Genomic DNA, 13,349 nt, shown 5'->3' with positions numbered 1-13,349 from the left:
CAACTTTCTTGGTGTTTCTCCTAGTTCTTTATTGGTATCAACAGCGAGGAAGATATAAATTAATGGATTCACTATGGAGTAATATCGCAACGTCCAACAAAACCTAACACCACCACTGTACCTAGATTGTCGCGAGAGAACAAGAAAAATTATTGATATTTATCTGAAAAAATATGACCTATCACAGTATAGCTCACGAAATAGTGTTACGTCACATTGCGTAACGTTGTGAAGTATTAGCTCATAGACATATGTGAATTTGTTTGAATTTCAACACGATAGGTGGTAGTAAGATGCACTGTTGATAGACATCGTATACATACTCTTGCTCTCTCTCTCTCTCTCTCTCCCTTAAAAGCTGGTCTTTTATTAACGAATGCCCCGGTGAGCGGGTTTACTCATCACGACGTAGTAATCAATTTCTTCTCATGAAATAACAAGAGTTACAAAAAGCTTATCACATAATATACCCATTGATTTCTATAATATTTCAATTAGATTGATTTTTGAATAATATTTATGAAAATTTGCAACCAATAAGCATAAACTAATACTCAATTTTAGTCTGGGATCTATAAGTAAACACTACCTTTCCTTTTCGATTTGACGATTACGATTATCTAGTGGAAGTACAGTTAGAAAATACCGGAAGAACGTTCAAGCCCGCCCACTAGGAACGTTAATCAATCAGAAAGAGTAATTCATATACTTTTTACGCATTTCAATTAGCTCTGAACACTCATATAGTCAAGGGTAGTAGTTACTATCAGATCACATGGTAATATGAGTGCACAGCTGCTGTCCGTATCGAAACTTCACCTCAACTGCGCTTCGAGATAAGAGCGCTCTGAACCACTTATCTAGTTTTCAGACTGTATGAATAAACGAAAGTAATAGTGACACATATATATCTTTTGTATATACAATTTACTGCTAGTTAATAGTTTATTGAGACGGGTATTTTGTCAGTAAAATCAAGAATCAAGAATATGAAAGAAAAAGAGAAAGATAAGACTTTTGTATATTAAAAATTGATTGTAACTATATATCTAAGCGAAAGACTAAAAACGATCGTAATAAAAAGGACCCGAATAGATGGGATAAGCTCCGATAATCCCAATCAGAGTTATTTTTGTATCCATCTACTCACCATCTTGTACCAAATCAAGTCCTAAACCTGTTAAGACATTTGGGTGTGGGTATGTTTCATGGTGGTAGTGACTTTCATCAATCAACGACTGATTAGAGTACGACGTCTCACAATTACCTGTGAGCGGTGGTGAAGGTGGGACGAATGGGTATGTGTTATAATCGTCGGTTACTGCCAATGGAGGTGGTACGTATGCGAAAGGACCAAAGTTATTTGGATCAGCCGATTGAGGTGGGGTCAATAACTGAGATTGATTATTCAAACCCATCTGTGATTTTTGATTCGATGTGTCTACGTATAAGAATGGAGATGTGGATTCATAATAGCTGAATGCGCCCTGTGGAGGTGGTGGATGTTGATATAAAAACTGAGCCTCTGTAGCGTAAGTTGGGGTAGTTGGTGAAGAGAACACCGTGGAATTACTTGGAGATTCCTGTGATTGATATGACGACATACAGATTGGTGATTGTAAACGGAATTGAGAGTTATCCATAAATTGTGGCTTTTCTTCCTGTGATAAAGCATATAATGAGGGCTGTGTAATTGGCAAACACTGTAAGGGTGACTGGCTGAGCTGTTGAGTGAGGGGTTGAGGTATCGTCAACGCTGGAACGTTTGATTGCTGAGCCTCCGGTGAGGGAGAAGGAGACGGAGAGTTTGATAATGATGATTGCGATTGATGATTACGCTTAGTGTGTTTGGTGAGCGTTGTTTTCCTGCAGAACGTTTTGTTACAGCCTTCGACTGGGCACTTGTATGGTCTCTTTCCAGTGTGGATCCTACGGTGACGGGCGAGTGAACTGGAATCGCTGAATGCCTTCCCGCATTGCTCACACGTGTGTGGACGTTCACCAGTGTGTACTCTTATATGAACAGTCAAAGCCGATCTTTGAATGAACGTTTTTGAACAGCCATCTATCGGACAAGCAAAAGGTCTAGGTGGATGGTTAAACAAGTGAATAGTAAAACTACCCGACTAACCTCTCATTCAAGTGAATGCGCAAATGCCTTTGTAAATCCGATCTTCGAGCGAAAGCCTTGGTGCAGTTACCGTATGTACAAGCAAAAGGCCGGGGTTGTGTGGACGCATTCTTCGAGCTTTTCCGGGTATCTGCGTTGTTTACTAAATTGACGATATCCATTTCGGTGTTATAAACGAGTGTGTGGTTCTTAGAAGATACTGATGGCCGTCTTTGATAGAGAATTTCTCAGGGTTTATCGATCAAGTTACCAAGTGAGAATTTGAGGGGTTCTTTCCAATACTTGGCCGGTGGGGAGTTTATAGCGATTAATACTACAAATGATAGAGCAGCTCTAAGAAGTATTTTTTATCTTGATCACGTCTATTAAATTGACGAAATCTTGTCTCGTTTAAGGGTTTATCCATATTTCCTCGCTAAAGTTAATAGGATATTTCTTAAAAGTAACAAAAAGTGGTATTTTAAATGATAGTGTTTAGATTAATATTTATCGTACAATTTGTTATTTCTATACTCTGATTTACACTTCTCCAATTCTAACTATAAGAGACCTTAAGCGTGCCGTGAGACAACCTTATTAAGTTGAATTGTTTCCAACATCTGCACCTTTTTTTGCCCGCTTTTTAGCTTTGTGCTCCTCTGCCCACGCTTTTCCTTCCTCCTTCAATACTTTGTCATCGGGTCTCTCTAACTGATCTATTGGGTGTCAGTATACGTCATATCAACTCATCATCCCATCGGCAATGACTGCTTGGGTACACTCACATTGCTTGATTAGCAAGCTAATTAAAAATGATGCACCTGTTTCTAATTTAATAGTTTTACCGACGCATGCAAGGAAACGCACCGGAGCAAGCCGTAAAAAGAATAAAAACATTACGTATTCCGTTGCAATAGGTTTGTAAAACTTCCGACGTATTGATTCCTTCTATCATCCCAATAGAAGTAGGGTCAGTTGTAATTTCATCGATCTTTGTTTCATCTAGTGATCTACTTCGCAGTCCTTTTATTAAAGTACTATTACCTGGTTAAACATTTCCGTTTATTAAAGATAATGAGCTCACTTTCTCACTATAGTATCACATAATGCAAGCGATATTGTTCCTCCCAACATCCGAATGAAGTTACGCCCTGTCGTCTGCGTTAAATCCTTGGATCCGAAAAGACATCCACGTACCTCCCGTCGCAACTGCCATATCTTGTCTACTAACTGCTGCTTGAACACTAGTAATGGTGAGGCCGGTAAAATGTTTAAACAAATACCACATACCTTAGAAGTGTCGTTTGAAAGGTGTTACCAGCTCCTACACCTGCGATCACACAGTATCCTATGAAGTTCGCTAATTTGGTATCAGGTCTTAAGGTAGTAAGCAGTCCTATTCCAATCGTCCAAAGCATAAAGCCAGTCCAAATATTCCACATATAATTTCCTGTCTTACTGACTATTAAACCAGCTGTGAATGAAAACAGTGCTGTTATTTGTTAATATCTTGAACATAATCTTAAAACAGTGTCTCATAGAGGGATTTCACCACTGATGAGCTCTGGATACTCACTTTGACTTAATATAAGTGCTAGATGCTTATTAAATCAAACGTAATAACATAAAATGGTAAACTCACATAGCAAGATGACACCAGACTTCAGCGGACTGTAGCCAGCAACTACTTGTAAGTATTGGGGCAAATAGTAGAGAGCACCATAAAAGATACACCTGAAGGTTTTGTTAACAATTATAAGCCTGTCTTATAGCGTTATCTACCCAGAGAAGAAGGTGCATGTGTATGATGCAGAAACCGATCTGTTTTTGAACAGATGCATTGGAAGAATGGGTAGATCAACAATCTTCTTGCAATTCTCTACAAGTATGAAAACGACGATCAAGAGTAATCCTATAATGAGTAACGCGAGAACTACTGCTGAATCCCAAGCATACTTGTTTCCACCCCAGTTTAGCGGAAGTAGGATCAATATCGTTGAAGCGAGGATTATGATAGACCCTGCATAATCAATCCTCCTGGCTTTCTCTCTCCAGTTACCGCCAACTCGCTTAAAAGGTAAGAAAAATTGCACTATCAAAATAGCAACGCCAGTCAGCGGGAGATTAATCCAGAACGCCCAGCGCCACCCAATAGTCTCAGTGAAAACACCTCCAAGCAGAGGTCCGAGTGAATTAGCTACACTAACAACAACACCAAGTATACCTTGATATTTTCCACGTTCACGTAAGGAGACTATGTCACTTATGGATACCATAACATTATTCAGTATACCTCCACCTCCTACACCTGCTATTGCTCGAAAAACGATCAACTAAAATAAATTTTCAGCTAAAATACCCCAATGCTGAATTGGATAAACATACCTCCTCTATCGTCTTAGAAACGGCGCATGCTAAAGATCCTATAAAGAACAGAGCCAAGCAGACCTGCAATACAGTCTTACGCCCTATTAAATCCGACAATCGTGAATGTATTGGCATAAAAGCCGTACTTGTGAGCAAATAAGAAGTTGCAACCCTATAGACTCATTAGATATCTCAAAATTCTGAAACGAAACTTCCTGGACTTCATGTTTGACCAAGAAGTTTTGCAGATAAACACTCACCAACTTCCCTCATTTGCAGCATTGAATTCGTGATTGATACTAGGCAATATAGTACTAACGATTGTCTGGTCCAAAAGACTACAAAAAAGCGCTGCACTGAGTCCTAGAAAGACTAATATTACCTAAAGCGAAATGAGATAACCGCCTTATCAAAAAACGCCACTCACCTGTTTAGTTGGAAGTAGATTGGTTTGACTAGATAATTGGTTAGTAATTGTAGAGTTTATAAAATATATCGTACTCATCGAGTCCATCCGTTCGCTCCTCTTTGATGTTATCAGTTTTGGGAATTTCCTCAGACTTCGATTTCTCGAGGTCTTCAGGGTGTGAGGAAATTCTATTGCTATGTATTGTTTCTTCGTCTGTTGTTTTGTTCATTATGTCTGACCAGTAAGGTGCAGGCTTAACTAATCAATCCCAGGTTATTGAGCGAAGTACACCGATTGTCCGACGTAATATGGCCGAAGGTCTAAAAATATCTACAGACACGTTATGAGTGTCTAGCTACACTTATTGACTTCTTAATTGTATGGTTCAAAGTGACGATAGAAATATACGCCCTAATGACTCAACTTATTCCAGATAAAGCATGAGTCATTTAAGCTATCAGTATGTATTATAACAACGAAATAAGTTATACTACAATGTACTTTCTAAAAATAACATTTTATTTCAAACAGAAAATGAAAATTTCTTCGGGTACCTAAACCCCACTGTTTTGAGCGTTGTGTATAATTGTAAGATGTTTTAAATGTCTACTATGTTTCTAGGCTCGCATAGTATCTTGTATGCAGATACTTTGCTCCAATTAATGTAATACTGTTGCGACGAATTATTTAATATCAAAGGAAATGAATGAAGATATATATTGATTCGCCGTGTGACAAGCATTTATTTAGTATCTGAGTTATAAATCGTGGAGGATTTTATCTGAATTTGCAACCATTGAAAGTTATTCAAGGATAGATGATTTGCTATCATGAATTGGCATCGTCAAAGTTATCAGAGGGTATATCAAATGAGAATTCATAAATTATTATACCGATCTAGATAAATGTGTTTTAAAAGATCAAGTTGCTTGTAAATCGCACTTTCTATAGGTAGATTTCTCTCTTGGCTCTCATTTATATACATTTTCCAGTGGTCTGGAAGAAATGTCTTTTATGCTTTCTCCTACTTTTCCTCCGTTTGTAAATTATTCATTGAGGCAATGCAATACTAACTTCAGATTTATCACTGCTACTAATATTGCGTTCTACTAGAGACTTCTCCTTTGTCATAAGTCTGGAGGTGGGTTGCAAAGTTGTCGTTTGTGCGGTTATCAACCTGAGCAATCACAGTAGGTAGTAATTTAACTTATATGGACAACTTCTAGCGACCACCATTATTGCTAGTAACGAAAATGAACAGAGATAGTGAGTTTACTACCAGAAGAGACCAATCAGCAACATCAAAGAAAACAGACAATCACAGTATCACATAAGAATCCCCCTGAATACCTGAAGAAAAACTTTCAACAGGCTTCGCAAACCGAAAAATTTCACCATTTTGAGCGTAAATGATAACAATATACATGTGTGAGACTTAAACCCAAATTAAGCTTGAGTAGCAGCGACGTTGTCAGTGTGCTCAACTTGAGTGATACCTGAACGCTTCTCAGCGACTCTAGCAGCACGACGGAGACGGAGAGCCTTGTTAGCGGCACGACGAGCTTCAGCGGAGTCGTTAAGACGTTGAGTACGGATAACTTCAGCCTTAGCCTTGTGGATGTGCTCCATCAAGACACGCTTGTTCTTGAAAGTGTTACCCTTAGACTTGAGGTAAAGTGAGTGGTAGAGGTGCTTGTCGATCTTGCCAGATTCTCTGTATCTTCTTAACAAGCGACGGAGAACTCTTTGACGACGCATCCAGATAACCTTTGTTGGCATTCTTGCTTCAGCAGTACCCTTACGCTTACCGTAGCCAGTGTGGCGACCAGCACGCTTAGCAGCGTGGGTCTCACGGACACGTGAGCGTGAGTGCATGAGAGCTGGCTTGCGGATGACATGACCGTCCTGAAAAGTTGCAAGTTAGATAATTTGGCTAGAAAACGAGAGTGGTACAAACCTTGGCGAGCTTGCGGATGTTGGCACGGCTGTTAGCTTGAGCAATTTCTTTTTGCTCTGCTGGGTCGAGCCAAACCTTACGTTTACCACATCCGAGGACGGCAGCAGCAATGCGCTTCTGTGATCTGAGGTTGACCATTGTCTGCACTTTATTTAGTTAGTTTGCTGTACTATTTATTGAATTTAGGAATACCTTAATTCACGCTCGTATCGTGCAAGAAGGCTGCTCTCAAATCTTTTGAAAGTGGCCGCCAAATAAAAAAATTATGGACAAAATAAATGGAAATTATTTATTAATTAAATTGTAGATTAAATGCGAGATTACATTTTTCTATTATAAATCAATCAAATTCATCATGTCCGGATTTACATAGTGAAGTTTTTCTGAAGCTTTTTCTGACGATGAGTAGGACGCTACCTGGTTACAGACGCAGTCTCATAGCTGCCCTCACGATGGTTCTGCTGTTTAGCTGCTGTGGTGATGTGACAGCCGTAGAAGCAACTAGTCTGAGAGTACTATAACATTCAAATATATCTATTACATACTCTTTACAACAGCAACCCTTATAATAAAAACTTTCTCTCATAAAATTCCGTTATTCACTCCTTCATTCCTCATGGCTGACGATAGTTTCTCATCTTTACTTCCACTTATAGCAGAGACTACAGAGAAGCTCAGCAGCGGTAATACACAAGAAGCATCAAAAGCAGTAAGTGAGCGGCTCTTAGTGCGAGGTTATCTCACAAATCCAGGCAAAAGAACTCAAACTTAACATAGACAAGTCTTACGAAAGAGTGAAGAACGTAAAAGGTGGAAATTTGACAAAGAACGATCAATTGCTACTTATCGAACAATTAACTGAAATTAGAAAGCAAAAGTTGTTAGTTTAAACGCACCTTGCAGAACGAATTTAACGATCACACAGACAAACAGTAAAGAATATCCAAAGAGGAAATATACCAAAAGAATGAGCTCAGAATAGTATGCATTGTTTTCTTATCTTTGACTTTATTTGACGAGTGTACGAACAGTGAGAGACAGCGCTTGAAGAATATTGAGGAAAATAATAAACTGCTTGAGGAACTGGGATTAGGCCAAGCCTCTACTGAGGTCTTCGGTAAGAGACAGCGTGACGAGAAACCAAAGGAGAAGCCTGCGAAGAAAGTAAAGAAGGAGAATGCACCAACTGAGCCACCACGACGCTCATCGAGACGTGTACCGACGACAGAAGAAGATAAGAAAGCAACTCGTGAGCAACTTGAATATGACATGGAAAGAGAAGCGCGTTTGAAACAACAAAGGCGTGAGCTTGAGTTTAAGACAAGAGAGAAGGATATGTCTCTATTAGAACTCATAAAGAGTGATCCGGTCGATTATATAATCAATGGTGACAGAAATCCCAAAGTGAAAAAAGAAGAGGGCGACAATGATGATGATAATGATGAGAACGACGAAGAGACAGATGCGCATGATGCAGAACAACTCTCAGCCTATCTCCAGTCACGGGCACCTGTAATGCGTCCAACACATATAGCTGATGAAGAAGATAATACCAACAGCGATGAAACAATAGACAAATTCAAAGAACGAATGGAATCACTTCAATTGAGAACAATCCAGAGTGTTACTGCGAATCGCATACATTCCATGCAATACCATCCTGACAAAGAATCCGAGTTAGTATTTGCGGGTGACAAATACGGTCAACTTGGTATACTTCGCTACGATACGGAGGAAGATACATCGCAGATTTGGAGATTACAGCCACACGCCAACAAATACGCACTCTCGTGCATAAGATTTGATGTCCAGAATTCCCGGAATGCTTTCACATGCAGCTACGACTGTTCCATACGTCAATTGGACTTTGAAAGCGGTATATCTAGTCAAGTTTTCCGCTGTAACGATAGCTACGACCAAGAGACCAATCGACTCGTCACCCATCTTGACATGTCCAATCAATGTCCAAACCTGTTGCACATAGCTGATAATGGCGGCGGTCTATCTCTCAAAGACACCAGAACAAAAGACAGAGGTGTGAGGTATATCCTCTCTAGTCATAAGTTGGGCTCCGTTTCTATCAACCCTGCAAATCATCATGAGATATGTACAGCATCAAACGATCGTTCTGTCAGTATATGGGATCTACGGGTAGTTAAAGACTATACGAAAAAACTAAAACCTGTCGTGGAAGAAAAAGGTGATTTGCCTTACTATGATGAAATCGAAGATAAGGGTCTCGTGAAGGATTTTACCCTGGGCAAAGCTGTAACTTCAGCTTATTACTCTCCGACGGGTAATAGTATACTTTCCACATCGTTTGATAACACGATCAGAGTGTTCGATAATACGCTCAAGCAATCATACTCCATTAAGCATAACAATGAAACGGGTAGATGGCTTTCTGTTTTCAGAATGCAATGGATCAATCCACTTCCAAATGCTGGCATACCTATAACATTTATATCTCCATCAATGAAAAGGTCCATTGAGGTCTGGACAAAGCGAGATAAATCCAAACCTATAGTAGAATATATTGATTCTAATTCAATAACAGCTGTACCAGCCGTAGTGTCCGCTAAACCTGCTACTGATTTAGATAACATTAGCATTGCTGGTGGAAATGGCAGTGGTAAAGTGATAATCTACAAATAATGTACTTTAATATTTATACTTGATACAAATAAATAAATTTCACGTTTAAAATAGATAATTATAATTATACATGCTTATATGTGAGGGATGAACTTTACAGCTAAGTGTAAAAGAAATACAACAATAGATGACTCAATTAGGCTTATGAACTGAGTCGGGTGAGTCACCAAACATAATAGCTATGTTTTCCAACATTTCCTTACGCTCCTCTTCCTTAGAGCGTTGACGACCTGAACCAAGAACACCTTTGAAAAGTCTTGTCTTTCGTTCTTGAATCTCAAGAATGTGTTCTTCAATAGTGTTCTGAATTATATATCTGACTACCTGTACTGGTCTCTTTTGGCCGATACGACAGACTCTGTCGACTGCTTGATTTTCAACAGCTACGTTCCACCAGCTATCCATCATATAGACCCTATTGGCTGTTGTCTAGAAAAATCATTAGTAATTGTCGTTAGAAAATATAGTTCACCTACTAAATTCAATCCAACACCACCAGCTCTAAGGGAAATAAGCATGACTTCACATTTAGGATCATTCTTAAGTCTTTCAAGTGAATGAGCACGCTGATCACGTTGCATGGAACCATCAAGTCTACTAAAACCAATTTGACATTCCCTTAAGCCAAATTCAATGAGATCTAACATACTAGTCCATTGACTAAATACGATAGTCTTATTAGGTACTGCCTTGATATCCGCATCAAAGTTCAGGGTGTTAAAGTTAGATGAATGTGGATTAGTTGTTGAAATTTCTGCTAAATCATGCAATAATGCTTCTATTTTTGTTGAAAACTCTTCTGGTTTTTCGATTTTCTTCTTACGTTTTGATGTTGATACTTCATTTTCAAACACGGATAGATCATTTTCAACACTTGCGAATGTTTCGTTGAAATTGTCGATTTGAATTACTTGTGTTGCATCGCTAACGACTTCTTTACAATCTGGACATTGGAATGATTCAAATTCTGGCCAATTGCGTACGTGTTTCTTGATACAGCTGCTACAAATCAAGTGATTACACTGAAGGTTCATTATTGGGAGCACCATCGCTGAGCCTGTTGATTGTGGAGTGTTGGAGGAACTTTCCAACTTTGGTTTTTTGAAGATTTTATCTTCCACTAATGGCTTATCTTCTTCCTCCTCTTTTTGTGCACCTGGGGCTTGAGACTGCACAAAATCGTAATAGCAGTCAATGCAATTCGCCGTTTCGGAATCGCGCATGACTTGGAAGATCGCTTGGGCTTGGGCTGTAGGTGATTCAGCAAAAGCATTGACAGCATCTGGACATAAACAATAATGATCGCAAATCATTCTCAAGCGGAGAAGTTCCTATAGCGTTATGTTAAATTAAATTGCAGAATTTAACGTAACGTACCTGTAAAATGCTTATAAAACCACCACGTGAAAGACCATCGGAATCACGAAGTTCAACGTATTTGCCCTTCGATTTCCCATGCTGATTGTCGTAAATAGCTCTCTCTCGAGGGTTGAATTCTAATGACCTGAGTTCATCTGATCGATCGGGTAGCGTAACGATTGGGGTGCCATCCATGTTCTTCATTTCCTTTGTACGACGCATTGTAATATGTCTCATGATGATCTGAATTCTAGCAAATCCAACGTTGAGATTACTTTTAATAGGTAAACCGATATACGTGTTCCACGTTTCTCGTTGATCGAATGGTTCTAGATGCAAAAACCTCAACAAGGCGTATAAATCTTCAATTTTGTTCTGTATCGGTGTACCAGTCAAGCATAGTCGCCTGTTAGCGGCCATTTCAGAAGCAGCTTTAGACATCATCGTCGATGGATCCTTAATATAGTGTGCTTCATCAAGAACTACTCTAAACCATTCAATTTGCTGCAATGGTGAGGCAGCATTGACTACATTTTCTCGCATCTCTGCTAGTAGCTCGGGACAGAGCCCTTCAATTTCATCACCTTCACCCTTTTTCTTACGTTTACCTTTACCTTTACCCTTAGTCGTCGATGAATTAGATGCTGACGATGCTGTAGACTTGGTAGGTTTAATGGAGGAGCTTCCCGATTTGATGAAAGTAACGTCGTCATCACTGAAACCATCAGTAGTAGCAGCCGTACTACTATAAGCTGTACCATTTTTAAGCATCTCATCCCACTGTTCTTCGGCTTTTTCTAGTTTGTCAATAGCTGCTTGTTGCTTGCTAAATTCTGTCGCGACAGTCGAAAATGCTGTCAAAATGACGTCGAATTTTCTCAAAAACGATGCCTCTCTTTTACGACCATTACCATGGTAGATATAAATATGCAAAGCACCATCGTTCTTCTTCTTAGGCCTCTCATCATGACGATAAAAACGTGGCTGGACGGCCATATGATCCAAGAACTGTTCTTCCCAATTGCTAAGTGTGGATAGAGGGCAAACAATAACTGTTGCCTTACTTCTTGTAATTATACGCTCTTGGCGTTGTCGACGCATCTTCTGTGTTTTACCCTCTAGTGTATCATCATCTTCCATTCGTAATGCATCTGTAGCACCTGTATTGCTAGTAGGCATGCCATGTATAGCAAAGTTACTAAACTGAGAAGTAGGTGGCGCTGGCATTTCCTCTCTTTTTGGTGTTGTATCGGAATCGACCTCCAATTCAGTAGAAGCAAACTCATGAGCTGATTCCCTCGTGGATGCTATCAAAGCAACAACTGAAATGGTTTTACCAAGACCCATATCGTCCGCCAGGATTGCGCCACGACAACCAGGGGGTTCCTTATTGAGGTAATTATGAGTAATAATATGTTGATACTTCTTCTTATCTTTAGTTTGCTTCCAAAATGAGAATTTGTCAGATAGATCTGTTTTCCTGCGTGGTTCACGTTCCGTTTCTAATAAGAATGTTAGAGCCGCTTTTTGATGAGGATAAAGAGTGGTTTTAACTTCATCTGAAGGTTCAGTCTCTGGTAATTCATTATCAACACTAATCTTGCCGAGCATTTCGTTTGCTTGGACAGAGCGATTGATTTCTGTTGTTTTCGAATTGCCTGAAAATTGAGGACGATAAGAGTAAGAGTTTAGAGAGGATGAACCATTATTGAGTAAACTATGCGGAGGTATAAATGGTGAATCCCCAAAACGATTTAAGGTCTTCCGCTGCTTTATATCTGATACTATTGCAGGTAATTGATACTGAGCGTTACAGTGTTTCTTAGGATCGTACATTAACGGAGCATCAATTGATATACCAGATTGTAGAATGACATGTGCAATCTTCTCCATAAGATCCCTTCTGGTAAATAAAAGCAATCTCATTGGCAACATCATCGGCTACAACAACGTGAGTTTAGATTGGATGAAATAAGGTGAACCTACGCTACCGTCCTTTGTTTTAACGACACCCTCAATGCGCACGCACCGCTGTAACATCAGTGGACCGAGAACACCAGCAGTGCGTCTATCAACGACCGCAAAACTATCCTGTATGCGCATCTGACCCGCTCCAACGGATGCACCTGGAGCCTGGCCAAGCAGTTCAGCTGGTGGGTATACTCTAATAGTCTCTTGTGGTGATGATTGAGCTGATTGTTTGAGTTGTGGTACATAAGCCAATCGAACATCCTTCCAGATGTTTGGTGGTGTCTGTATATAGTTGCTGGGGATCATTATCAAGGCCATACAAGATATTTCACCAATACAAACCGGCGCGGAAGCTGAGTGCGGGTTGAATCTAACCGGCGCAGGTGGTGGTGGAGGTTTCGGTTTTGGCTTTATAGTGATATCCTCTGTATCGCTAGTGAGATCTATGATATCAGGTTTGCTCGGTTCTTCATCGCTGCTGTCTATATGCACAATGTTTGTTGTCGACGACATCGACGTTG

At 39.7% G+C, this 13,349-nt stretch overlaps 5 protein-coding genes across 5 annotated transcripts; 1 reads left to right on the top strand and 4 right to left on the bottom strand.

The window, feature by feature from the left end:
• Positions 1–936: 936 nt before the first annotated feature.
• Positions 937–2,479, bottom strand: WALSEDRAFT_60665 (hypothetical protein). The gene is made up of 2 exons (XM_006958909.1): positions 2,132–2,479; positions 937–2,085 (listed from the first exon to the last, which is right to left on the bottom strand). The coding sequence occupies exons 1-2, from the start codon at positions 2,290–2,292 to the stop codon at positions 1,143–1,145; spliced, it is 1,104 nt and encodes a 367-aa protein (XP_006958971.1). The 5' UTR covers positions 2,293–2,479; the 3' UTR covers positions 937–1,142.
• A 122-nt stretch (positions 2,480–2,601) lies between these two features.
• On the bottom strand, positions 2,602–5,203 carry WALSEDRAFT_60664 (MFS general substrate transporter). The gene is made up of 14 exons (XM_006958908.1): positions 5,145–5,203; positions 4,979–5,099; positions 4,905–4,932; positions 4,738–4,859; positions 4,496–4,649; positions 3,893–4,443; positions 3,753–3,844; positions 3,687–3,704; positions 3,401–3,602; positions 3,308–3,354; positions 3,195–3,261; positions 2,978–3,147; positions 2,896–2,931; positions 2,602–2,826 (listed from the first exon to the last, which is right to left on the bottom strand). The coding sequence occupies exons 5-14, from the start codon at positions 4,610–4,612 to the stop codon at positions 2,708–2,710; spliced, it is 1,419 nt and encodes a 472-aa protein (XP_006958970.1). The 5' UTR covers positions 4,613–4,649; positions 4,738–4,859; positions 4,905–4,932; positions 4,979–5,099; positions 5,145–5,203; the 3' UTR covers positions 2,602–2,707.
• Positions 5,204–6,332: 1,129 nt separating this feature from the next.
• On the bottom strand, positions 6,333–6,981 carry WALSEDRAFT_19686 (hypothetical protein; the record flags this gene model as incomplete). Its single annotated transcript, XM_006958846.1, has 2 exons — positions 6,333–6,791; positions 6,844–6,981. The coding sequence occupies 2 exons, from the start codon at positions 6,979–6,981 to the stop codon at positions 6,333–6,335; spliced, it is 597 nt and encodes a 198-aa protein (XP_006958908.1).
• Positions 6,982–7,476: 495 nt separating this feature from the next.
• WALSEDRAFT_60663 (WD40 repeat-like protein) lies at positions 7,477–11,437 on the top strand. Its single transcript, XM_006958907.1, has 5 exons — positions 7,477–7,552; positions 7,596–7,723; positions 7,769–7,824; positions 7,875–10,832; positions 10,878–11,437. Exons 3-4 carry the CDS (start codon positions 7,811–7,813, stop codon positions 9,496–9,498), a joined length of 1,638 nt encoding a protein of 545 aa, XP_006958969.1. The 5' UTR covers positions 7,477–7,552; positions 7,596–7,723; positions 7,769–7,810; the 3' UTR covers positions 9,499–10,832; positions 10,878–11,437.
• WALSEDRAFT_29185 (hypothetical protein) lies at positions 9,631–13,134 on the bottom strand (the record flags this gene model as incomplete). The annotated part of the gene is made up of 4 exons (XM_006958906.1): positions 9,631–9,927; positions 9,975–10,829; positions 10,876–12,798; positions 12,844–13,134. 4 exons carry the CDS (start codon positions 13,132–13,134, stop codon positions 9,631–9,633), a joined length of 3,366 nt encoding a protein of 1,121 aa, XP_006958968.1.
• Positions 13,135–13,349: the final 215 nt, after the last annotated feature.

This window comes from Wallemia mellicola, assembly GCF_000263375.1.
Source record: "Wallemia mellicola CBS 633.66 unplaced genomic scaffold WALSEscaffold_13, whole genome shotgun sequence".
Classification (NCBI taxonomy): Eukaryota; Fungi; Basidiomycota; class Wallemiomycetes; order Wallemiales; family Wallemiaceae; genus Wallemia; species Wallemia mellicola.
This window is presented reverse-complemented; position numbering and strand designations above follow the sequence as displayed.

Excerpts from the sequence above, each read along its gene's own strand:
- WALSEDRAFT_60665 (XM_006958909.1), bottom strand. The coding sequence starts at position 2,292 with ATGGATATCGTCAATTTAGTAAACAACGCAGATACCCGGAAAAGCTCG. Across the intron at positions 2,086-2,131 it reads CGCATTCACTTGAATGAGAG|ACCTTTTGCTTGTCCGATAG; the intron begins GTTAGTCGGGTA and ends CCATCCACCTAG.
- WALSEDRAFT_60664 (XM_006958908.1), bottom strand. The coding sequence starts at position 4,612 with ATGCCAATACATTCACGATTGTCGGATTTAATAGGGCGTAAGACTGTA. Across the intron at positions 3,355-3,400 it reads TTTCAAACGACACTTCTAAG|TGTTCAAGCAGCAGTTAGTA; the intron begins GTATGTGGTATT and ends CACCATTACTAG. Across the intron at positions 3,148-3,194 it reads TGTGATACTATAGTGAGAAA|TACTTTAATAAAAGGACTGC; the intron begins GTGAGCTCATTA and ends ACCAGGTAATAG.